Raw genomic sequence first — 26,020 nt, forward strand, 5'->3', positions numbered from 1 at the left:
TATATGTTAAAAGCTAGCTGAAAATCTTTTCTGGATGCATTTGGATATACTGCTTGTGAAGGTAGGTGTGGAAAATCCATATTCGCTAGAAGACATTTGCTGTATTATCAAGGGGTATTTCTATTTCATAGGTTTTCCTTTTGTCTAAGGACATCTTTTAACACCAAATAAGACTTTTAAAATAATCTTTTTAAATGAGATGAGAAAACAAAAACTGAGCTCACAAAACATTCCATATATGTATATTGTAAAGGCAGTGAAATTCCATGAGCAGAAGTAATGCCGGAACATGGCTACAGTGAGAAAAAAACAGAATTAATCTGTAATGAGATGTACTAATCACAGTGGACTGTGGCTATGAAACAATTTTCTGGATTTTTATCGTAAATTCTGCTTTCACAAGGCTTTGCATATCCTTGAGCCTTTTGAGAATTTCATAAGCAATTATTTCCTTCAAATGCTCATTTCCCCAATATCAACATGATATTGAAAACACTGCTTCTCGGGAATAAATAAATAGCATGCAAACAAATGCTTTACTGAATGTCCTTGTCCTCCTTTCATAAAGCTGTTTGTTATATCGTGTTTTAAACTGGCTGAAGGAAGCTTTCAGCTTTATATGTGGAATCCTACAATTTGTGCCGCTTCCTAGTACAAAAGAAAAAAATGGGAGTTCTATGATCTAAAATATTTATTTCTAAGCAGTTTTTATCAGTTTGATCAAGACTGTGTTTTTGGTACATTGTGTAGACAGAGTATATCTGTCTTCAATAAGTTAAATATGGACCCTGTGATTTTTGTTTGTTTTAAACTGAAAAACGAGTGTGCTGCCTTTCCATGGAGCCTTTGGATATGTTTAGGGAATGCTGAAACACGGAGTGATGGCTGTGATTTAGTTTGAGACTTTCACATCAGCCTAAATACAGAGTGAAAAAGAGTTTTGTTTTATGTTTGTTTTTTGTTTTGCCTTTTTTTTTCTTTTTCTGAGAAAATTTCCAGAATATACTGGAAGATCAGAAAATACTGTAAGATCAGAATCAGGTCTTCGTTTTTTCTATTAGGCCATATGGAAACTTCCTCCTGGGTTCCTTTAATCTAAAGGAGAAATTACTATGGAACTGTCCTAGTGAAGTACATTGAAAATAGCCTATAGGTATTCCATATTGGTACATGCTTGTATCTAGAAATTATCTTAATGGTCATTTTAACTGCTTTCTGAAATTAAGCATTTTTATATTAATATCCCTATTATTTTGCACTTTCTGTTTAAAACTGAATTTGTGCCTTGCACAAATTCTTGGCAGCTAGTGTCATTAGGGATTACAATTTTATTCTGCCTGAACACTTTTTGAGAGAGGAGAATGTGCCAGAGAGTCTCTGGGAAGAAAAATCACCGAAATGTTGATGATAAATGGCACTTGTATTGATATGTCAGCAGATATGTAACCCACACCAAGGAGAAAAGATACTGCCTTAAAGCGTGAATGTTACTGGTCTTTCATGTACTTGGCAATTTATTCCTGGAGAAAGGTCAAATTTTAACAGATAATTAATAAGTGATGGAAGTGAACGGAACAGCACATCTGGGATTCCTTAAATATACAGAAAGAGAACATTAGAGTGTCCTACTGGAATGATGATAATGAATATACAGAGCAGTGCATAGTGAGGAAGGTAAATTCTGTGTTAAATATGACATGCCAAGTTATTCTGGCAGGTTGACGAGGATCTAACTTGGTTTGCTGAAATACTTGTTGCTGTTACATACTGCCAAAGTGTAACTATGGAAGAAAGTTGCTCTCAATTGGAATTATATTGAATTTTAGCCAAGAAAAAGCTGTGATCAGGATACAGGGAACTAACAGGCAGGTGTTAACATGTTCAAATATCAAGTCACTGGACATGTGGCTTTACATTGGAAAACTAATGTAGAACTTTGAGGAAAAGATTTTAGATTTCCCCTTTTTTTTTTTTTTTTTTTTAAATCCATATATGTAAAGCTACATGAGATAAATACTTCCGTATTTTTGAATGTGTGGTAAATTTTTAATCTACAAAAATTACTCAGCAGAAATATAGGAATATCAAATGTTAGATGCATATATTTTACATGACAATTTCAGCTATGGTTACCTGATTCGTATATATATGTAGACTCTTCTTATATGTCCCGTTACATACAAACAAAACACAACTACTTTTTTGATTTACTTGTCCAGAACAAATTTAGAACAAATTATTTAGATTTGATACTGAAACAAATTTAAATGCCAAGAGTTGTATTCTGTTTTGAAATCGAAGCCTGTAGTGGTGGCAGTTCAGATGGAAGGTGGAGTCATGATGGCTCTAGGAAGAACACAAGAGCAAGAGCACGCTACCTCTTTGCAAAAGCCATGCCCTTGGGTAAGAAACAGCTGATTAACAAGAACTTGCCGTGATCTCAGAAACCTTGTATGTTATGTGTTAAATTATGCATAATAATAACAATACCTTGAAATCATCCAATTTACATTCATTCGAGGTCCAGAAAGCATTATGACAGTTCATAAGAAGTATGCTAATAGTTTAAGGATACTTGTTTACATTCCTGTGCATGGCTATGTTTCCCCCTCTTTTCTTTTTTTTATACACACTTGTGAAAGTTTGGTCATCGCTATTGCAATCATCACCACTTTGTCACCTTTTTATTACAGTCATTATGTGACTTAAATTTGTGGAAAGAACTGGCGATTATCTTCCATTGTGAACACTGATGTTCCTCTGGCTTATCCAACAGAGATGTCAAAAGTAATGTGTCTGGCATTTTCTGTTCCCATCAGATTTTCAAGCACTGGTGACCTTTCAAACAAATTTGTTGAAACGCTGGCTTGCTATGATAATATAGCTTTGTTCCTGTGTCATGTAGTATATTTAGATTCTAGCAAACGAGAGTATTGCATTATAGAAAGAAGTGGTTAAAGGAAGCAAAAAATGTAAAAGAGATAATTGAGAGTGATTGCTTGTGAGGATGGAAACTTCGTATAGAAGCAATTTTTTTTTACAAATTTAATTTTTACAGAATGAGAACACAGGCTATGAGGCACATAAAAGGGAAAAATGTCATGACAGATTCAAACCAAGACGTACCTTTGAGTATTAAATACTATAGCGATAGTGAATCAGTGCCTCCACAAATCAGTATTCTGATCTTTTTGTCATACCAAACTCCAATGTATACAAAAATATATAGCAGAGGAGTGTTTTGAAAATTTAAAAGTAAAACAATAGTGAAAATATATATTTGTTACACCTGGAAGAGTACATTAGCGTGCATTGTTACGAAGCTCACAGAAATATGAAGGTGAAAATCTTTTGAGAAAATACTTTCTGCAGTTCTTGGTAATGTGTGGCAGTGTATTCCTTTCAATTTCTTCAGAATGAAGCAACCTCTTTCACCTGAAATAGGAGTCACTGGACAGTCACTAATCTGTTTTCTTCGTATAAATTGTTCAGCAAATTGGTGCCTTGAGGACATCAAAACCAGAAACAAGTAAGAGATTTTTCAGAAGATGGGATAGGAGAAGGCTGGTAAATTAAGTAACTCTCCTTGAACTTCTCCACATAATATTTTTTCCTAATCGAACTCTGTAATTGAGATCCTGAAATAAGTCTTTCCCTTGTTAATTTTGCGCAGCTCAAAAATATTACATTAGAAAATCACATATTTATTTTTATCTTGATAAAAGTATTTAGAAAAAGCAAAGAATAAAAAGTAATTTAGAGTATCACATGGGTACTCTACAGCACTGGTTTTCCAAGGCTTAGAAGTGAATGTGCTGTCTTAAGATCTTTCATGGTATAAACATTATTCAAGGGAACATTGTCAAACAAACAAGCGAGAGGTATTTTCCGTAAGAGTGTGAGTCCTGTCCCGTTCACAGCCTTCTGCTCCAGTGAGATATTTCAGTTATGGCTATGAATATTACCCAGAGTTACACGCATGGCTATAGAACATAATATGAAATTCAGTGGGCAGAGCTTTGGAGAACTATCAGTTCTTTTACATTTTGAAAATCCTGTCATAATTTTAATTTTGTCATTCCTGTTCAGTAAGGGAGTATGTATTTTTTCCTTTGGAAAACTCGATGGCACTAGATGTCTTTTTTTTTTTTTTTTTTTTTTTGACCTACTGCTGTGCAGGTGGGAGGGTAAAAGCTGAGTTTTACTCTAAAGAAGGCCTGCTGCAAGCAGTGGTAGCTTGAGCATTGCGTTATAGTGGCTTGACTGAAAAAGCCCCAGGAATGAATGTCATGAGCATCTGTAGAAAGAGAAACACCGTTTTTATTCCATAGTTGTCACAAATGTGGAATATTTTTCAGTAAAGGTTTTTATTTAAAGTTCCAACCTCTAAACTATAGCATCTGTTTGCGTTCTCAGAGTATATGCACTAGTCGTTTTTCTGACTGTGACGTTTCCAGTGCCTCCAGCAAACTGTGTTATACGAAAGTTAGTTTTACTTCTCCACGTAATGGAAGTTATGCTACTGTCACCACTTCTGAGAAGACTGCTTTTTTATCTTTGAGGTTTGGTGCTTTTGTGACCCACTCCTGTCCCCCCAGTTTTTAAGGGTCTGTTTGCTTGATGTGCTGCTGAAGAGCAAGGCACTTACTTACAAACATAGCAGTGCTTCAGTTACTCAAGTAAACTAGAAGCTCTCGAGGCCTGTGCCAGAGACTAGTACCATAAACTAACCCCTTCTTACTGTGTGCTTCTGCCCCTATGTGCACGAGGCCTCATTTCAAAAGTATGTGATTCTTACTGAAGTGCAGAAATAGTACATTCGTTTCAGTGAGAGCAGAGGATGCACTTTGTGCGACCAATTATAATTCCCAGAGACTATCCATAAAATGCCAGAACTTGGTGCACTAAGATTGAAACCCAGCAATATGTTTCTCTCTGTATCGATGTTGTGTAGCCAGGGCTTCTTTTAGTAACTGGGAATCATCGGGGCACTTGGATCCCTGCTCAAATTAATAAGCCGTCTGCAGGGATCCATGAATCTAAATTAATTTCCTCATTGTTGATTTGCTTATTTTAAATAAAGTTTTTGAAGACAGTGATTTTGAGGAGATACTGAAGACTGGACATCAGTCAATTTTACACGTCTAGAGTTCACTCAAATAGTTTTATGCACTGCTTAATGACATATGAGATCAGAAGGGAAAAAAAAGTCGTGTCCTCCAAGAACAGAATGGACCCAGGCATTGGCATTATTTGTTCGTACCCACTAAAGCCAGGCTTTTGGCTAGCGAAAAGAAAAAAAAAAAAAGTAGGAACGTCGTCTATACCCTGGGGAGTTGAGAGATTTACGTGGATGAATACAACAGAGTATTCATTTAAAATCTTTTTTTTTCTTCTTATAAATTTGGTAATTAATTCCTGTAGACCTCAGATTAGTTATCTCTGAAACAGAATAAAAATGCTCTTACACACAATGAGACTTTGAGATCTAAAATTTAAAAGCTCCATTCTAAGATCATCATATAATTTTCCTTGCACAGTTAAGAATAAAGACAATATAGTATAACAGAGATAACCACTTATCTTACATGTATGTCTAGTGGACGTTCTACATTAGTAGATATAATTGCAATTGGCCACTCCATGCTCTAAAACACAGAGTGTTCACACTCTAAAACAATCATCTTTGCTATACAGCAACACTAGACAAAGAAGACTCTTGGTTTGTTTTCTGTTTAATTCTTTTTTTTTCCAAAAATGTACCAACCTAAAAGGTCAAATTAATTTCAGATCTGTTTGAAAGTAATAGTATAATAAAGTGTAGATATTTAACCCTCGGACCCACAAAAAAAGTATAGTTATCACACACTTGCAGAAGATTTGGATCTCAGCGAGTTCTGCCAGAAACAGGATGCCTGTCTAGCTCTGTGCAGCTTCTAAAACTGCTTTCTTGAAAAATGAATAGTTTGTGTGCCTGTCATATCATTCGCCCAAGTAAACAGTGTCTGAAATGAAAGTCTACTGCTGTGAAGAGAGTTCAGATGAAAATTTAAGCATCACTAGAGTGTTTTCTTATATATTGCTTTAGACGCATACCACACCAAAAATACAATTTCGGAATCAATTTTTCCTAAATTATATACTGTTCCTCAAAAACAGCAAAAACAGTTTTGTACTTAAGCATTTATTGTGTTGTTTCAGGATTCTGTTTTCTGTTTTTCTTCTCACCCACCTGAGTCCTCCTTTTGTGAGCCCTGGTATACCTGAGGTTATTTCAGATGTGGTAGCTGGCACACCTGCATGCTCTTGCCATCATCCAGTCTCCCCAGAAGCAGCAGCCAAGGTCTGGACTTCAAAATGAGCACATCCTGCAAGAGCAGATGTTTGTGAGCTGGAGCGTTATACTGTGAAGCTAATACTGTTTCAGTTCTTCCTGGCTGATCGTGATCCAATTATTTTTTTCCATCTGAGAAAAGCCATTCACTGGACTGGGGCGATTGCAATTCCGTGTTTTCTTCCAGTGTTTGACATGGGTGTGCAACAGGCTCTTCTCAATTTGTGGACACTGCTATGGATAATATAGCTATCTCCAGGGCTAATGATTCCCTCTGAGAATTCCATCAAAAGGTGTGACATTGCCCAGAGCAGTATATTTCATTAAAACATATTTTATAGCTCAGACTAAAGTCTGCAGCATATCCGAGGCTGCTTTTACTGCATGGGCACAGTGAACATTTCAGTGGCATCAGCTAGACTGATTTTACAGCATGTTTCACTCATAATTGTGTATTATATGTTGTTTTTACTACTGCCAAAGTATTGTAGCATTTTTTCGAACTTACATACTGCTTCTGCCTAAACATCAAAGGAAGTCAGCATGATTGCTGTTCTTGTTAGAGAGAAGACACAATTCTTTCTGTTTATTGTTTCAGTATCGTGACATCGATTCTTTATACATATCTGCACTTACAGTGTTTGTCACAAAGCACCACGTACATCATCTTGAGTAACAACAGTTAAGTAGATGTTACAGATACATTATTTTTTAATGAGTTTTCCGCTCCTTTGTTACCAGCCCATGGCTTGTGCTGTTTGGGTTGGCATTGGCCACGGTCGGATGTGTGGGGGACGCTGCGCTGCTCGCGTTGCGTGGGGCCCTGGCTAAGCCCATGGGGAAGGAGCCCTGGGTGCGAGGGAAAAGGCGTAGTACTTGAAACAGGAGAAAACGGACAGTAACACAATCAACCATTTAATGGATTGAATTAACTGATTCTTACACTACTCTTCTTGCTGTTTGTGTTTTCCTACAAGTGCTGTAACTGCTATAGAATGTTCTGAAAGGTTTTAAGGTTTCCTTTTTCTTTCCTTTTTTCTTTATTGGCTATTTGACCTTAGTTCTTCTTCTCTTATTAGTCTCCACTGCAGATTTCAATCTCATAGTATTACTTTCTAGCATTTTCTATAGAGACAGAAAAATGGATGTTAGCTAAAATACAATTTAGTTACTGCTTATGCTATTTCATTGCAAAACTAATCTGACACTAGCAAGATTAACCTGTTTACAATAATATTAAAACCCCGAGGAACTGAATAGGGGTTTTATTTCTTGCTCTTTACTGTGTCACCTTGTTCCAGGTAGAAACTGAAGAAAATAGAAATTAGCCTCAGTACATTGCAAGTAAAACCTAGCAATTGGTATTATGAAATATTTTATTTTTCTGTCACAATTCTTAGTTTATTCAAAGAAGAGATGGCGTTACCATTTTAAATGCTATTTCATGTTAAATTGAATACCTGCCTGGATTATGCAGTAAAGGGTATTTTAAGCATATGATAATATGAAAATACATTTTTTTTCAAAATGGCTGCATAGAATTTAGTTGATGAGTAAATCAGTTTATATTGACTGACTCATTCTATGTTTTGTTATGATGAAATGTGTCTTGATAAAGGAAGGACACACATCATCTGTATTACCAAAAAATTGGGGAGCTAGGTGAGGCAGGAATTCTCCAAATCAGTTTGCTCGATGGAAAGAGAGGACAGAAAAAGTAAAAATAGTAGCTTTGTTTGAGAATAAATTGGAGACAAAGACCTCTGAACATCCAAGGTGAAGTGTATGTAGAGAAAAAGGAAAAAAAGAGAAAGGATTCAGGCTGAGCACCATGTCTGACAGTGGCAGCCAGGAGTTGCAAGGATGTATGCCCTGTTATGCTAAAATTTCTGATGTGTGCTGAAATAAAACTGCAACAAAATATAAAATATTTTTTCTGCTTTGAAATGAAAGCACTTTTCCTAGCAGAGGTTAATTACTCGCATAGGTAATATTCTATGACATATTTGTTACTATGTAGTGGTCACAGAGTAGTTAAACTCATCCTGCAACCCTTCGCTTAGTTCACAGCAGCATCTTCATCTGTGAGCTGTTTCCAGCCAGCTGGGCTCCTTTCCCCCACGGCACCCCCAGCTGTACGTGCAGGAGCTTTTATGGGCATCACAACTCATCACAACGTCTTTGCTTCTGCAGTGAGCTGTGTCAGCTCCGACAGGAGGGCAGGGGAGCTCTGCAGCAGTGCTTCTGTCAATGCAGGAAAGCCGGGAGGAGAAAAACACCCGCGTCCCTCTGCATCCAGATTTACTGCAGGAATCTGCATTCCCTTAGTAAGGAAGGGACCTGTAATGGAAGATTGCATTAGCAAACAGGAGCTGCAAGTGTGCTTCTTTGTTATTCTACGTGGGTTCTTCCATACCTGTATTAAGCTGTTTGGGGCACTGATCCACAGCAAGGAGTCATTCCAGAAAGTTGCCAGAGGTTGATCTTTTTTCTCCTGAGTGATGCCTGCTCCTCTGTGTGTCTTCTCAGGGATGGAGCGTACTCATACTTAGTATCTTACTAAGTCCTAGCTATCTTTTAGCCAAAGAATAGCTATTTTGATAATTCTAAGTTGAATGTATCAATCTTGCAGAGTATCTTTGCAAAGGCCTAAGGTGCCCCCAGAAGAGATGAGCCAGAGGGTGAAGGTGACAGTCTACTTCAACAAAAAATAGAATTGAAAGCTAGTTTAGATAGAGGATAGATTGACAGGAAAAGAAATCAAAACTTGGAGGTGAAGTGATGGAGAGGGACTAAGAAGAGAATTAAAAAACAGTAGGTGGTGAATGAAAGCATAGGAGAAATACCAGCAGATGCTCTATGCAGAAAGTCTGTCCACCTGCAAACCTGAAAAACACAGTATTGCAGGAAGGTTTTAAATGAGGATGGCAGAAGACAGAGATTGGGTTCTGAGCAGTGTGAGGAGTGAGGCTGTGTACTGAAGAACATGCGTGTGCCCAAGTTAAGTATATGGTTGGAAACAAAGTAGTGATTCAACAATTTAAACCTAGTGTCCCCAGGTTTCACCATTACTTTCTTGTCTGCAACTATCTGTGAATCTCTCTGGCAGACCAGTCTTCTAGTTAAGGTACACGTACGTGGTCAGAAGGTACCACTCCTTTAGGCTTGTGCTTTCCTGGATGCTGCCTGTTTTCAGTAGGCAAACACAAGGGAGCGATGGTCACCGCAAGATGCGAGCACCCCAAACTGTCACCAGGTTTATTCCTCTTCGGGTCTTCCTCAGTTTTGGGGTTGTTGGTATGCTTCTATCCCACTGATCCCCAGTTCTGTATATCCAACAGTTTCTGCCTAACTGTAGGAATTTGCTGGGCTTTGGTCATATGTGTATTTTCAAGCTTTGCAATGTGTGGTACAGGTAAGCATTAAATAACAACAACAAAGTAAAAAAAAGTCTGAGGACTAAGAGCTGGACACGATCTGTATTTAAAGCAGCAGCCACCTGACCATTCTGTTTTGCTGTTACACTTTTGCTGATGATTGCTTTGCTGTCACTAACAGGAGCAATACCACATTGACTGGGTGGTAAGCTGACAATTACGGATTTGTTCATTCTACAGTAATTAATATGCTGATGTTTCGAATTACATGTATTTAAGGACCAGTAAGTATTAAAATTAATATAAATATGCAGTAAAAAACTCATTAACTGAAAAGTTTAAATTATACCTCTTGAAATCATGCCCTTGGAAAGTTTAGCTCTTCTGTACTCTCTGCAGGGATATTAAAAGAAAATTAAGCACATAATTGGACTAATGGATGAAAAATATGTAAGTCTTAGCAAAACAAGGACACCTTGCTTGTTATTCTGCTAAATCAGTCATATACTGCTGATAACAGCTAGTTAAAGACTGAAGAACCATCATAAATCATCCTGAAGCCAAACTGTTACTAAATATGTCAAGAAATGGAACCTGCTGGGTTGATAAAGGTGACATTCCAGATATGCTGTTCAGATAATATTTTCAATTTCTTCCTTCCCTAAAGAGTTACAAATTCAGAGAAATATAGACAGGAATAATGCCCAGGGGATGAAAATTAAGTCCTCCCTGGCTTCTTCTAGTGGAGGGCAACTTCAGAATATTTAGCATATGTTTTATGTTATAAGTATAACCGATAGTAAATAACATTTTCAAAAGTCAGTCCATCACATAGAATAGAAAATACATTTTCACAATAAATTCAGGAGTCTATACTTACTGAAAGCGCAGAGGAGAAGTTGAGAGACTGAAGATGTAAGTAAGTGGTGACTTTATACTGTGTTAGACTTTGGTTAAGTAGACAAATGTTGTTGCAGGTCTGCCATCAGTCTGGACTATCCTGGCAACTAAAACCAGTTGAAGGAGTTCAGTTCAGAAACCAGTTGTCAGTCACATTTTCACATTCGTAGTTAAACCTCTAATACAGAAATCAGAGAGCTATGTTCTGATATTTGGCAAATTTTCAACATTTTCCCCGTATTTTCTTATATTTCAACACTCATTACTCATTTCAGTGTTATGAGTAATTAGCGATGTGTTTATATTTCTTTCTAAATTAAGAGATTACTGCAGCATTCCAATTTTCAGAATTAAATTGGCATAACAGCAGAAGAAATAGCATGATTTTTTAATTTACCAAAGTTATTTATTTGCTTTGCTACAGCACATGAATATCTCGTTTCTCTAATATGTACATATTCTTGCAGAAGACGTTGGTGGAGGAGTGGCATCTCATTGAATCGAAAAGCTCATATATTTTATAAAGATCTGGGTTAAAATGACTTCTCCAAGGTCCTACAGGTTATGTCGGAAAGAGTGAATAAAAGAGTATAAAAGAGTGTAAAGGGCTTGAGCCTGCATTGCAGGGTGGTAACCTGCTCTCTGTCCGGTCCACCTACAGTTTGCTCCGTGGCTGTCTTTTGTTAAGCAGTTCAGATGTACCTGCAGAAGCCTCCTCAACCATGTGTTTGTACCCCAACTAATGAACCACATTTACTCCAGTTGTGGAGTAATTTGTGGAATAAGCCACCCGTGGTGGAGGTAATTTCATAGTGTGCAGGGAACAGAAATTGTGCCATGCCCAGGGATATCAACCTCTCATTAATCTGGTTGGCACCGCTCTGTTTTAACCAGGAACTAAGAGCTCTCTCTCAGTACAGCACATGCTGCAAACAGCTTTTGAGAGAAGACTTGATATTGTTCTGCTTGAGCCATTTTGTACTGAGATGGAAGTATTAAAGAAGAAAAGATTTGTTTGTTTGTTTTTTGTTTTTGCTTTACAGAATAAAAATGAAATATATACCTACTCACAAAGGAAAGGACCTTAGTTATACAATAGAAATATTATATGAAGTCCTCCCATATGATTTTAAAGTTCAACATTAGAAATTAAAAGGCATAAATGAAAGAATTTTACTTACAGTTGTGCCTTACAAAACTAATATGAAAGGCATTTGCAAATCAAAAAAAAACTTTCATTAGTACCTACATAATTATATTTTAATAATATTCTTGCAGTCATTTTTTTTGTGGATCAGTTTGTTAACATAACATTGTTAGCATAACACTTAAAAGGAGTAGAGTCTAATTTGTTGATTATGCAATCAGTTGAGCATTGTATTGTATTTATTATTTTTTATTAGCTATTAGACATAAAAGCTGTCTGATTCAAGATCTGCTGTTTTTTCACTGATTAAAAGTATAAATACTTGTTTCTGCATAACAACAATAATTAATGTTGGTAATTTTCCATATATATATCAAGCGTTTCAAGCAGTTGCAGTGAATTTCTCAACAAGGCCTTCTGCAGTATGATAGCAATATCTAAGCTGACGTGTTAGAAGAATCCACACTCCTTAAATTCTACAGCAGGTCTTCACACTGTTGATGTCTCACTTGCTAACATAATGTAGACCTTACCCATGTATTTCTATTATAAATAGAATGTTTTGTGCTGTGGTCTATATATCGTATACCTAAATGAGCACCCACATATATGCAGGCAGAATTAAAAGAGGAATATGACACTGGATTTTCTTCTGTTTCTTTTTCTGTTTTTCTTTTTTTTTTTTCCTCAGTTGTGGAAAGTCTTACCTGAGTTCGCTAATGCTTCACTAACTGAGCTAACTGTTTTTTTTTTCATGAATTGTAGTTAGCCTTTCTGAAGCAAATATTACCATTTGAACACTGAAACTTACTAATATTTTGAAATCCTTTTGTCAAAAAGACACTAGCAACAAGGGAAAAATAATTTTGATTGCCAGACAAATTAGAATACCAGCATGTTAGAATATTAGAGGGCATTCATGTTTTTAGGAGTAAACCCACTCCAGAGAACATTTTGGCTTTATGAGCATAGGAGGTTTGGGTGTCTAGCATTTCACAGTGAATGCATTATTTGTTTGTTAGTGGTATCCACTAATCTTGTGCACATGATCAGACATGAATATGTAACCAGAATTTGGCCCAGGGAAGGTGTATGACTGTCATGCTGCCTTCTAAAGACAGAGCCAAGCAAATAGACCTATTCTTTGCTTCTTTCATTTGTTTTTATTTTTCAGAAATAGAACAGATTGGTCCACAATAACAGCCCAGTTCAGTTATTCATTCAGACATTTCTATAGCCCAGATGGGTATATTTGCATGGAATTTAGGATGGTTTATAGCAGCTGAAAATCTTTATTAGATTTTTTTTATGAGAAAAACGTACAGAGCACAATCTAGATTTTGTACAACATGTTAATTGCGTACATTTAACAGAGACAAAATGAAAGCTATCCCCAAGCCCTATATGCCTCTTTCTTTTATGAGTAGCGAGGCAGTTCATCTTAAATGCAAGACAAAGAACTTTCCCAAAAAGGTGGGAGGAGGAGATTGGGGAAATGACAGGAGCTCTCTGTTCTGATTTACGTCAGAAAAAGAGGAGTGAAGTTTGTATTTCCTTCAGAAGTATTGTTTTATTCTGTAGTGCCTAATTTCTAAACTGAGAATTGAAACGTTTTGCGTTAATGAAAAATAGTAATTGTCATTCTGTTCGTGCTTTATTAATATTATGCTTGGAAATTTAGGAGTGCTGCATAACAGATACTGAGAGGAATTCAGGGCAGTGTGATAAGAATAAGAAAAAGTATGTACTTAAAATCAGAATGTTTTCTTCTGATTTAACATCAGAATATGGTTGCCCAATAGCTGAGGCTGTTCATTTCAATATTATTACTTTTTTTTTTCTCATTGTTTAACTCAGTAAACACATTCTGTGCTTCTCAAAGTTCTAAATTAAAAAGTAAAGCCTCTTAATCTAGGAAAATAAAAGTCATTCTTCCCTCCCAGAGGAACACATGTTCATTTTTAATCTAAATAGGCAATTCTTAGATGCAACAAACACAGTGACTGGGACGATAGTTGTTTAGTATTAGCTGTCAATACACAAGGGTACTTAGTGTCTTTTCCAAATCTCTATTTTCAATAAACGAAAAGAATTCTTCTCCTCAAGAAATTATATGATTTTCTTACAAATATTTCATAGCACAAGGTGCGTATTAGAAAGCTGTCAGAAGTGTCAGTCAAATGTCATTATTTCCGCGTACATAATTAAAATGCAAACAAATTAGGTGAATTTCTGATAACAAAAAGTAGAGAAAATGGCTGTTTTAATGGAATCGTAGAGTAATCCTGGACAGGCACTCCCACATTACCCACAGTTTCCTCTTGCCATAAATGACACTGGCTTTGAGACTATAGAAGACAGGGTAAGTGATGGGACAGAAATACAATCAGAGCAAACTTCATCTTCAGCTCTTTGGCCCTTTCAGATTTAGGACTCAAGGCAGAGTTTCAGTCAATCAGCACTCTAAAATCTAAGATTAGCACTCTATCTAAGGATTAATACCAAACAAAAATAAAATGAAGTTATTAAAATATTATTGATTTAGAAAAGTTTCCTACGCTGGACATAGAACCCCCGAAATCTCAGTTAAAAAATGAGCTACATTTGGGTGGAAATGACCCAAAGCAAAATGATTGCTTTGTCAGTGCACAAGCATGGCAGAAGGTGTAAAGGTTAACAACTAAGTAGAAAGTGCTAATAGTAATATTATGGTTTGTATTATCTTATGCGCAGTAACCTTTTATGGAACATAATGTGTCATTTTATGTACTTTTATGTGTATATTCTGCAGCTACACTCCAATTCCGACAAAGGTGATGGATCAGTGAAATATATTCTTACTGGAGAAGGTGCGGGGACTATATTTATTATTGATGACACGACGGGAGACATCCATTCAACTAAAAGCCTAGATCGAGAGCAGAAGACGCACTATGTGCTTCATGCCCAGGCTATTGATAGGAGGACAAACAAGCCCCTCGAGCCTGAATCTGAGTTCATTATCAAAGTGCAGGATATCAACGACAATGCACCAAAATTTACAGATGGACCATACATTGTTACTGTGCCAGAGATGTCTGAAATGGGTAAGGAAAACAAATTATTCTCTTCAGTAATCTTTGTGCAAGTGAAATTGCCTCTGTTTGACAAAGCTATGACATATTATTGTACCACTGATTAGATATAAAAGATAATGAAGCTGAAGAGATGATAAGAAGACATCAACTGCAAATTTTTATGTTACTAGGGACATTTATATTAGTAAAACAGCACATACACAGTCTAAATCTTGGTGGTTTGCTATCATTCGATCATTTTGATGGTAATGTTGATTCATATGAATAGACCAGAAAATAGCAGAAGTGTTGTGAAAATTTGAAATTGAAATTTGAAAGAGAGATATGTTGCTAGCATTATTTTGGATTAGAGTTTACCTTGCACAAATTTTTGGAGTGTACATAGCTCATTTTAAACTAGAAATCTGCATTTAATATGTCTTCTCTGGTACCAAGATGTTGAATTGAGGTTGTCATCACCTGGCATTAATATGCTGAGCTGATATACAAAGTTGTGTAATAAAAGAAGTTTCACTCTAAATTGTTTATGGACGCATAACAACAGTGTGCAAAGAAGTAGTTCTGAAGGGACAAAACAGAAGAAAACAATAATCTTTGTTAGAGATCTACATGGTAAAGCCAGAACATTCTGAACTTACCATCTTTTATCTCACATATACGCAAGAATATGACGTATGAAATATATGCATACATGTTGTTATTATTCCAATCTTGGGAAGATCAAAACATATTAAATCTTATTCTTCGGTCATGGTTTTAGAGATGTGGCACTTTGGAAATAGACTCTAGATTAGTGGCTTTTTCATTGATCTAGGTGGACTTACTCTTGTATAGAGATAGAATGAACTAGAGATTAAATATTCTTTGCTATCTACCATGAAGAATCAGATTATATTAAATAGACTCTCAGACTTAACAATTATCATATTTTAACAAGATATTAAATAAATCCTCCTCTTCATTCTTTCTCTCACTGCCAGTTCCTTAACAAATAGGTCCTTGACTTTCATCTCGAAATGTCTCCTGTGTATGACATTTGGGAAAATCTCTGTATGTCTGCATCCTGGCTTGCACTCATATCCCATTCTGCTTATTTTCATAGATAATTCTTGGGCCTTACTCCTCAGAGGAGTCAGTTCTCTCCTGTCTTTTTAAATCCTTTTTTTTTTTATCTGTACTCTTGAAGCAAGAATGCACAAAGGGAAAAGTATCTTTCTTTGATCTCCTTTCATTTCTGCCTCTCCGCTTTGTTCATAGGTCATTGTTCCTGTATTAACCTTCAGCTTTGTTTATATGATTTTTCCTGTTGAAAGAGATTTTTTTTTTCTAACTTGGAATCTCTATCTCATCTTCCCTTGTAATCTTTATTTTCCCCTCCTCCCACATTATTACAATTTCCCCTTGTGGGTCTCTACCAGAAGAATGATCTTTATTAATCATTCTTATTTGGTCAGTATCTAGAAGATTTTCAGATTATTGACTAAACGCACTTTGATTCCTTAAAATCATTTGTAAATTATGTTAGCTAGTTGGTTTTTGCTCTCCAAATTGGTGAGTTCTTCACCAATCTCATCTTTCACTTCCTAAATTTATAAACATGAAGGTTTCCATGGCATCCACACGGTGATGCCCTACATATCACTGTTTTTTACTGTAGAAACTAATTTTAAATATCTAAGCATAGTACAATGAATATAATTTCTAAGAGAGATTTCTGGAGGTTGCAAGGACAGTATTTCTGTGAAAGTCATGATACTAGAACTGTTCAAGCAGTGTACCTTTGTGTGAAGCACTTCTGTGAGGGTATAGTACTGCCAATAAGATTATTGTGGGCCTGCAGGAAACTACTTAAATTGCCTTTGATTCCTCACTATAGCACTAAGATTTATTGTTACAGAGTTATGGTTCATTTCAATAGCATCTAAGTTGGCTCTTATCTCAGTTGTCTCTTGTCACATCACAGACTGTCTTGATGTAAAATTCATTTCCTTTATCGACTGTCTCCAAAAAATGCACAACTCGGTCATCCTTCCTCTTTCTTCGGTTTCCTTTGTCTTTACAGAAGAAATGTTAATTAATTGATTATTTTCTGCCCTCTTTCTGGAAGTCTTTTATTATCTCCATTGGAGGAAAGACAGCAGAAAGGAAATCAATGTTATCCTCAATGTCAAGAGCAACTAATATAATTATTTTTTCTTGTTCATTTTGTTTGTAGAAATTATCTTATTTTTTTGTCCTCTCATAATGTAACATAATTTTATAGACATTAGTCACCATTTTATAATAGTATTGTATGTAACTATTGTAAAACTACATTATAGAAATTACCGTTTTCCCAAATATTAAATTATTCTGGAGTGGCACTTTGACTTGTGAATCAGAGAGGTTTATGTTAAAACAAGCAAGTTTTAATAAGATAAAGCATTAATGCATATGTTTTATAAATGAAATCTTTCATTGTCTATACCTCAGGAAGACCATTATTCCACGAAGGTTGGTGTGAATAAAACTTAATCTTGATATCCTGCCATCCATTCAATCTTCTGTATGCATGCATTATGTTTTCATTGCAAACTTTGAATCTTTATAATTTGTTGATATTGTGTTTGATGCATGGTAAAAGCAGTTTAGTGTTAATATTCTCAGGAAGACTAAATCTATTAGCCCTTTCATAGGCTACATTCTTTCTGTCAAATGACAGTGATCCTAATGTCATTTTTATTAGCTCTGTAAGAAATATGGTTTTTGACATTTGGTTGTGTAGTCTATCCATGATTGATCTTCTTGCCTTTAGTTCATGAATGTCTAAAGATGCTTCACTACTATAATTTTCTTTTCTTTCACTGTTTTACATAGGAATTTAAAGAACATTCAGTGTTCCTGGCTCTCTATAGCCAGGATTCATCCTGAATGGCAGGTGTTATTTTTGATCTCAGTTAGGCTGTTTATTTTCAGCAGCAGTTTCCTGTCTGTCTCGTCAGGAAAATAACTGCATTTTTTCCCCCAAGTTGAACCTTTCTTGGTTTTTTTCTTCATCTGTTTCTGAGTAACTTCAGGACCAGTCAGGCTTATTTCTCTATAGTCACTGACAAGAAAGTAACCGTTCAGTTTTATTAAAATATTTGTCAAATATTAGATCACTGTTCACTGTGGCATGAAATGAACAGGTTATTTATGCTTTATATATTGCACTGAAATCCCTGAAAGAAAGCAGCCATCCCTTGACTTTGTTGTGCTTTTTGCCTACAAGTTGGCTCCAGACCCAAGGTTTATATCTGAAATGTTTTCTTCTGCCATGTAAAAACCACTCAGTCTTATTGAGAGCTACAACGTGTTCTGTTTTAAGCCTTATGAAAGAGTCATCATTCTCTAAATATAAAAGGAGAGAGAAATATATTCAATCAAAAAAACCTTCCATATTCACTCATTTCTAGATAGCTTCAAAATTGGCATGGCACTGAATGAAGTATTGCATATTTCTAGCACTAAGATCAGGCATAAGAGATATGTTCCACAAAAAATCCTATTTTGGAAGTTTATAGGCAGATTAGACTTCTTGACAGGATACTAGAAGTAACCATTTTTTCACATCATCTAGAGCACATTATTCTTAATGTTCGTGTGTGTGATGTGCATGGCAGGTGCTTACTTACCCTCCTGTTTTGTTTGTTTTTTGTCTTTTATTAGGATGAGATAACAAAAATACTAAGATTTTTTGTGGTGCATCAGTTGCATCAGTTAAACAGCCTTTCCACTCCAATATTATTTACTGGTGAAATAATTATTTTTTAACATAGAATGAAATTAAAACTTGCTTTCTTGACTATTACTGTTTTAAAACTATTTAAAGAATCAGTTCAGTTAGGCAGGAACTCCCCGAGTTCGTTAATCTTCACCATACTTTTACATCTGACACTTTTTGTTCAACATTGATCCATTTGAGATTTTAACAGTGCAGCAAATGATGGCAAGTCATGCATACAGATGTGCATTCTCAGAAGACACATTTTATTAAACCGCCTTGTTAAACATTAAAAATTCGTCTTCAGAGAGACAGATTGAAATCTTCCCCTTTTGCTTTTCATTGATACTTAGTTTTACAAACTTTTTGTTGCAAACATGTTTGAAAAAATATATATATTATGAAATAGAACTATCGTTTGATTTCCCAAATGAATTGATTCTTATTTTTTGTTAAAAAGGGAAAACTTCAGTGATGTTCTGATCGTACAAACATATTTTACAGTTTCGTATAAAGTATTAGCTAAGAAAACAGAATTCCCAATATGTAATCTCTAAACTGTAGAGGGAAATCATATGGAATGATAGTTGCACTCTGAAGAAGCAGAGCCTCCTCTTGGGGAAAAAGTATTTTTTTATTGCCGAAGTGGAGTGTCCAGAGTCTTTCGTGGCAAAATTTTGACTTTTCTTTGACGGACACTTTTACAGTAGGTTAGTGAAGAAAGTATGGAAGTTATGCCTCTGGGTCTGATGTTCATATCTATTTTGAGGTCTCCAGGAAACTAAATGCTTATTTTTTTCTCTCAGATTCTTTTCTTTAGAGTCATTAAAATTGCAAATAATGTGGTAGCTGTACTGTGTTCTTTGTCACCTAAACTCTTCATTAGGCATAGCTTCTACAGGTAACTCCACAGCTAAAATAGTGATGGCCTGCCTGAATGAATGAACATCTTTCACCACCTGCCTTTCCTCTGTGCAAAGGTAGAGCTAGGCAGAAGGCCACTGTGGACTCGTCCTGTAAGATGCTGCACGTGCTTCTCTCGTGGTGAGGAGGAGTTAAGCATGTGATGGGCTTCATTGCACTGAATGAGGGCTGGGGGGGAGGTGTTGGGTTTAAATTAATGTCTCTAAGTGTTCTTTCCCATGGAAAGAGAACACTTTTCTACTCTTCAATACCGAATTACAATTATCAGGTATTTCCTAGGATAGAGAGATATGGATGTTTTAGAAAATCACCGTGATGGGATTTAAGGCACGATAGGGTTCTATTCATGATAAAAGGACTTGTCAGCTGCTTAGCCGGATACCTCCTCTCTGTAACCCTCTCTCTTTGTCCCACACCAATGTGCAACACAATCACTAAGAACCTATCCCTGTCTTTTAAAATAAGGAGAGAAGAAAGTTCCTGGGGAAGGTTTACCATGAAATCTCAGCGTTTCAGGTATTTTCTTCTTCAGAAGTAGTCCAAATCTGTGCCAAAGCTTACCTTATTTTCTCGAAATACAGGGTAAAATGCAATCGCGATTACAGCTTGTTGAAAGAGTAAGCAACTGTTGGCAGCTGTTTTTTCCAGAGGCAGGAATGTATATATTTTATTATATACATACATACATATACATACATATATCTAAATATAGGGAGAGGTACAGAAGCTGCTCAATGCCCTGAGTAGCAAACTCTGGGAAGTGGCGCTCTGTATCTATTGAATAGGTATGGTTATGTTGTATGTAATTAAAAAGAACAAAATCATTATGTTTCAGCATCCTACTAGTCCATTATGATAACATACATAAGATCCCAACATAAAACAGTAAAACCCTGAATCGCACTACAAGCAACCAGTTAATGTGGAGAAGTCTTCAGCAGTGAATGGAACAAGCTTAACCAGAAAACAGAAGTTACAGCTTTTCCACCTGAAGTTTGAAATTATTGCTGAACTGAGCTGCAGAATTACATCCCCAGGGTATTTAGATAAGCTCTAGAATAGGGTAAAAAATGCATTTTTCTGTTATTTGAAGTTAATTGTTATGGTTTGCAGGAACTTTTATGCAAAGTGTAGATAGCAAAATAAAATGGCTCAATAGGTTCCTAGAGCATTTTAATGAAATTACACTTATTTTTAACTCATTTCTGTTTCCCTCAGTAATTTAATCAGTTTTAAATTAAGTCCTGAATAACTAGGAATGGAAATAACTAGGAGATAACTAGTCATGAATAAACAGGCCTTTAGCTGTGGCATGTTTTTATTACTGTATTCAACTTTTCACTTCAAATTTAATTTTCAAATTCATCAAGGTATCTTTATATCTGCTGTGAGCATACAATATTTGTCTCTGAGACAAATGTGGAGCCGTTTCACAGATCACAAGACATTATTTTTAAAGTTGTTTGCTGTACATTTTACTGTATCTCCAGATACCGTAAAGATGCAGTAAAGAAAATGAACTTTCCATACCCAGGTTCCAGTATGGTACAAAGGAACAAATACTTTCTTGCAGAGTGAGAAATCCAGTTATTGAAGATGTGGTTGCTTGCTTTGGCTGTTGAGACCCACTGATTTTAAGTATTTGCATTCCCAGCACACACTGGTGATGTCTACATTAATAGAGCGCTCTGTGCAATGGAAATCGATATGAAAAGTGAAACTTCAGGATCTGGGTTCTGTATGTTTTGGGGAAGTTTTACTTCAGACTAGCTCTAATGTCATATCTGGGCCTGAGTGGCCATTTAGCAGTCAGAATAAATGAGATGTGCAGCTGGAGTAAATCTTCTGGACTAGTTTCATACCAAGGACCCCAGTCAGCATGCTCTGAAGGCATTCCATGAGGCAAATCAAAGTACAGTAAGTGGGAGAGATCAAGGGATTCCATTCAAAAGCACACTTCTGATCAGAACTAAAATGCAACATTGAACACTTCAGAGTGGAGGTGATGCCTCAGCAGTTAATTTAACTGAGAAACCACTTTTAGAGGCAGAATAGCATGAAAGGAGCCAGCCTCAGTATTATCATTATTCTATTATTAATATTGTACCAAAGGAATCTGTAGAAAGCAGTGCCTGTAGAAAGATAAACAATGGGATGAAGACTGAATGTTAACTTGACAGTCTTTCATTTGCTGATTTCCTGTGTGAAATGTCCACCAAAAAAGTCATCATTAAGAGTCTCAAAAAATACATTAAAATATAAAATCTCTTTATCTTCTATCTGCTCTGTATTTCTGCACTTTATTCTCTCCAAAATATTCTTTTTAACTTGTCATACTCAGTGATACATGAGAAATTACAATTTTATTTCACTAAAGGAATCTGTTAACAACGCTAAGATGTTTGTCATTTGAAATCCCTATCTTTCTAGATTTTTAAGAGAATCTGTCATTGGAATTCCAGCAATTTCATGTAGTTATTTGATTACCATTTATGCGATTGCATATCATAGCTAGATATTCTGATTCTTTTGTTATCCTTCATTGATCTGGGGGCATTTATGGAAGTATTTTCAATACGTGCTTCAGGATCCGTTTATACTGTGGAAGATAAAAAAAAATTCCAGAAAACTGTGATCTTGAGATCTTCAGGAGTCTGAGCTAAATCCAGTTTAGGGTTCTATATGTGTGTACAAACACAAATATATATTCTGCATAGTTATTACATATGTTTATATGTGTCTAATTGTTACACTTAAAGATATTTTTTTCCATCAGCGTGAATCAATGTAAGTATATTTCCTTAAACATATGATAGGATGATACTTTCTAAAGAACAAGTTACTAATCTCTCAGTTTTAGAAGGAGGGGAGTGTAGAGGTTTCAGAAGTGCATTTGAAAATATTCATATTTGACAAGGAAGTCAGCAATTTGTTATAATAATTACCAATTAACTGCTGTTTAACTTTTATTTTCCTGTGTACACAGGTACCTCTGTTCTACAGGTGACAGCCACAGATGCAGATGACCCTACATATGGAAACAGCGCTCGAGTGGTATATAGTATTCTTCAGGGACAGCCATATTTCTCCGTTGACCCTAAAACAGGTGGGCATCTTATGTTTCTCTCAATGTGGTATAGTTAATAGACTGCAGTTAACTAATTCTGGTAGATTGAATCCCATGTAAAACACGTAGGTGTGTTTGTGGGTGTGTTTTTTCTTTTTTTTTTAATTCCTATTATATCCTACTTTTGGCTCTGAAACTGCAATTTAGGAGCTGCTGTTTTTAACTTCATACCGAAATTAACCTACACTGTATAGAATTAATTCTGTATTGTGTTGTGAAGGGAACCATTCACACAAATGGAATACCACTTTTCCATCCTTTCAAGCCTCAGTTTAGGAAATGACTCAAATATAATAATTATGTATTTAAATGAATTATTACCTGTAGGATAAACTGAGGAGTATTATTGAATGAGTGTTTCAACACATATAATAAATTAATATCATGCTTATATGTATAAAACTGCATTTTTAAAATATACTGAAATTGTATTCTATGGCTCAAGGAGTAGAATCAGCTAAACCACATATGCTTAAATTAAGTATATCACACTCACCTTTTCAAAAAAGCGTAGATTATATATAATTAATCCAAATTGGTTTCTTTAAAGAGAGAATAAATCTGGTTTGGGAATGAAGGGTGTTACTTTTCTGAGATTTTTCTGAAGAATATTATCTTACTTATTGATATGATACATTTTTAGCAGATATTTGTGCTCCCTGATATAAGGAAGTATAACTTAAGTAATAAGTCATGTGAGATTTATAACTACTTTTCCATGTCCATATCAAACCTCTAATAACAAAGGAAAAATGAAATAGAATAAGATCACTGCATTATTCCTGCAAAGAGAGTTTTGAATCTGGAGTTTTTCATCATATCTTTCTAATGAGCTACCTTTTTTTTTTTTCATGTGTACATATCTTAAGAATCATGATTGATGTTTAGAGTATCAAGTCTGTATCACACACAAATAAAATAATACTGTTAAAAAAAAAGGCAGAAATGTATTTTCCATTCCAAAGCCTTAGACTTTGACAGGGATTTAATGACACTTGATAGTCTTAAATTGTTTGTAGTATGTGTATAGATTACTGTATTAGAATATTATGTGGTCAAAAAATAAATGTCTTAAATGATAAGTAGACAGTGATAGAGTGAAAAAATGGAGGAAGCTTTCTAATTTCATTTGGTGTGATATAATAGAAAAAAAAGTAGAAATACTGGAAATGATGAGGTCTCTAAAAATGTAATACTTCTCTAAGAAATCCCCCTTTGAATTTGGTGTTTTAAAACACTCATTTTCCAGAAAAATCACTTTCTGAATTTGCAAGCATTTCTGTGCCTGTTTTTCCCACGATTTTTTTTTTCTGAGATCTTTACTTGTTCAATTCCATCTTGACTGTATTTTATCTGGGAGTTTTCCAAATTTATAATGACAGGCACAAACTTCCTTTGCAAGAAAAAGGTAAAAGCTGTCCAGCAAGGAAACTAAAGAGAAAGGGCCTGGCATTCAGGGTTGCATGCAACGTGTAGCATGAGAGATGCACTGTAACATGGATCTCTTAGGGCTTTCCTTTCAGCCTGCTGGAGCTATTGCTAGAGTTCAAAGAGACTTTGAACTGTTTGTAGGTCTGGTGTGAACGGTAACCTCAGGAAGGCCTCTGCTTCTAACTGAGTGCTAAACACCTTACTGTCTGAAGAGTTTAGCGGTAGGAATTTTGGGGAGCATAGTTTAAACCAGCTTAAATAAGGCTGCCATCAATGGACTTCAGAGCAAACAGTTTCTTAATATACATGCTAATTTTAATGTCAGGGGTTTTTTGAGTTTTTTTTTGTTTGGTTGGTTTTTTGGTAGAACTCTAAAACAAACTCTTGAAATTTCCAAATGTGCTTGAAAATTTGTCCAGGGAGTTTGAGCTTCAAATTTAATATCTCATCAGGCCAAACCATGAGCTGTTTTGATCCATGAACTAGATGTAGGCTCCATCCCTGCTTGGAAGTGGAACTTGTTCATGGTTTAAGTCTGGTGTGGCCCATCAGACTGCACTGAACAACACGGGACTGGCAGCCCTGTAGAGCTCCTTTCTTGCTTGGGGAAACCTCAATCTGGAGTCTGCACTTTTTTGGCAGCTGCAGCAGCCTACTTTGTATTGTCACATGCTTTGTGCACAAAAGTGAAACTCCTACTTCAATTCTGCTGCTTTAGATAGTAAGGCTGTTTCTGGAGCATGTTAGCTATACACAGCTCTTCCCAGATGCATTGGTCTTTCTGAGTAGGCCAACATACACAAATAGACAGATTTCAATTTGTCTGTGGGACATTTTTCCCTTCGAATCAGCAAGCACTCCTTGTTGTAACTGTGAAAAAATAAGAGACAGAATCTCACACATGGCAACTTTGAGTTGGAATGTAGATATTGTTCGGCTAGCAGAAAAAAACTTACCCTTGAACTGAGCAACTGTGGAAAAAAAGTTTGGAGATTTTTATTTATTTGTGTTTATAATGAGTTATAGCAGAAGTATTAAGTTCTTAATCACAATTTAACTTTTTTATTATTATTTTGAGATATGAAACAGTAAAGATGTATGTATGCCTATTTTTAGAAGAATATTTCTGCAAATTAGCTTAATGTGTGAGAAGAGAATTATCCTTGGTTTCAATTCTGCCTTCTGTCTTTACAATATTATGAACAATGGCTTTAAACATCCCTGTCAGAAATGGCCCATTTATCACTTTTTCTAGTTTAGTTCATAACTGAGCACAATACAAGGAATAAACATTATCAAAAGATGGATAACACTTCCAAACATAGAGGTGTTCCTTATGAGCACCAAGTGAGAAAGCCCTGCAGCTCAGGAGTTTTTGTCTTCGTATGTACCTCTTCTAAAATTACTTGGCCTGTAAAGTAATACGTAAGTATGTAAAATACAAAGGCATTTCCAGACCCAAAGTCTCTGCTGTACAGAGGAGTTCATATTTGTTAGTAAAAACAGTTCAGAAATCAAGTTGTGCAATTTACCCATATAAATATCATCATGTTTTATATAAATATCTTTTTCTAGTTGAAATAGCTTTCTTAGTAACATCTGTTTAAAGTAAGCTTGTTTATTGAGGTTAATGGTCCATTGCTGGTATGCAGGTTTGTTCGTGTTAGAGTGCTTCATGCTGAGGCTCCAATATCATTTCCATGAAGTTACAGAGCTGCGTAAGCATCTCACATAAACTGCCTGCCTGCACCCTGGTGCTAGGAATGCTCCACAATGTCCTCCTAACGCCACAGCCAAGACACCACAGCTGATACTCAGCTTCGTAGAGTGTTTGAAAGTAAACTTAACCTCCACTATCACGTTTTTTACATAAGGGCTCTGAAATGGCTCTTAGTAACTAAATCTTGTAAAATCAGTGAGGGTAGTTGGATGGTTCATAAAATTTTGCTAATGACAAATTC

General features: G+C 35.7%; 1 protein-coding gene across 2 annotated transcripts in view; it reads left to right on the forward strand.

Moving 5' to 3' along the window:
• Positions 1–26,020, forward strand: part of CDH18 (cadherin 18) — a 211,482-nt gene that overhangs the window by 88,977 nt on the left and 96,485 nt on the right. For both annotated transcript variants that reach the window (XM_088525032.1, XM_088525033.1), the window contains 2 exons: positions 14,550–14,844; positions 22,488–22,607. In XM_088525032.1, the coding sequence (XP_088381158.1) occupies positions 14,550–14,844; positions 22,488–22,607 (415 nt within the window). The remainder of the gene's footprint in view (positions 1–14,549; positions 14,845–22,487; positions 22,608–26,020) is intronic.

Source organism: Tinamus guttatus, unplaced genomic scaffold (assembly GCF_059628265.1).
Source record: "Tinamus guttatus ecotype Peru unplaced genomic scaffold, ASM5962826v1 Tinamus_guttatus_pri_ptg000222l, whole genome shotgun sequence".
NCBI lineage: Eukaryota > Metazoa > Chordata > Aves > Tinamiformes > Tinamidae > Tinamus > Tinamus guttatus.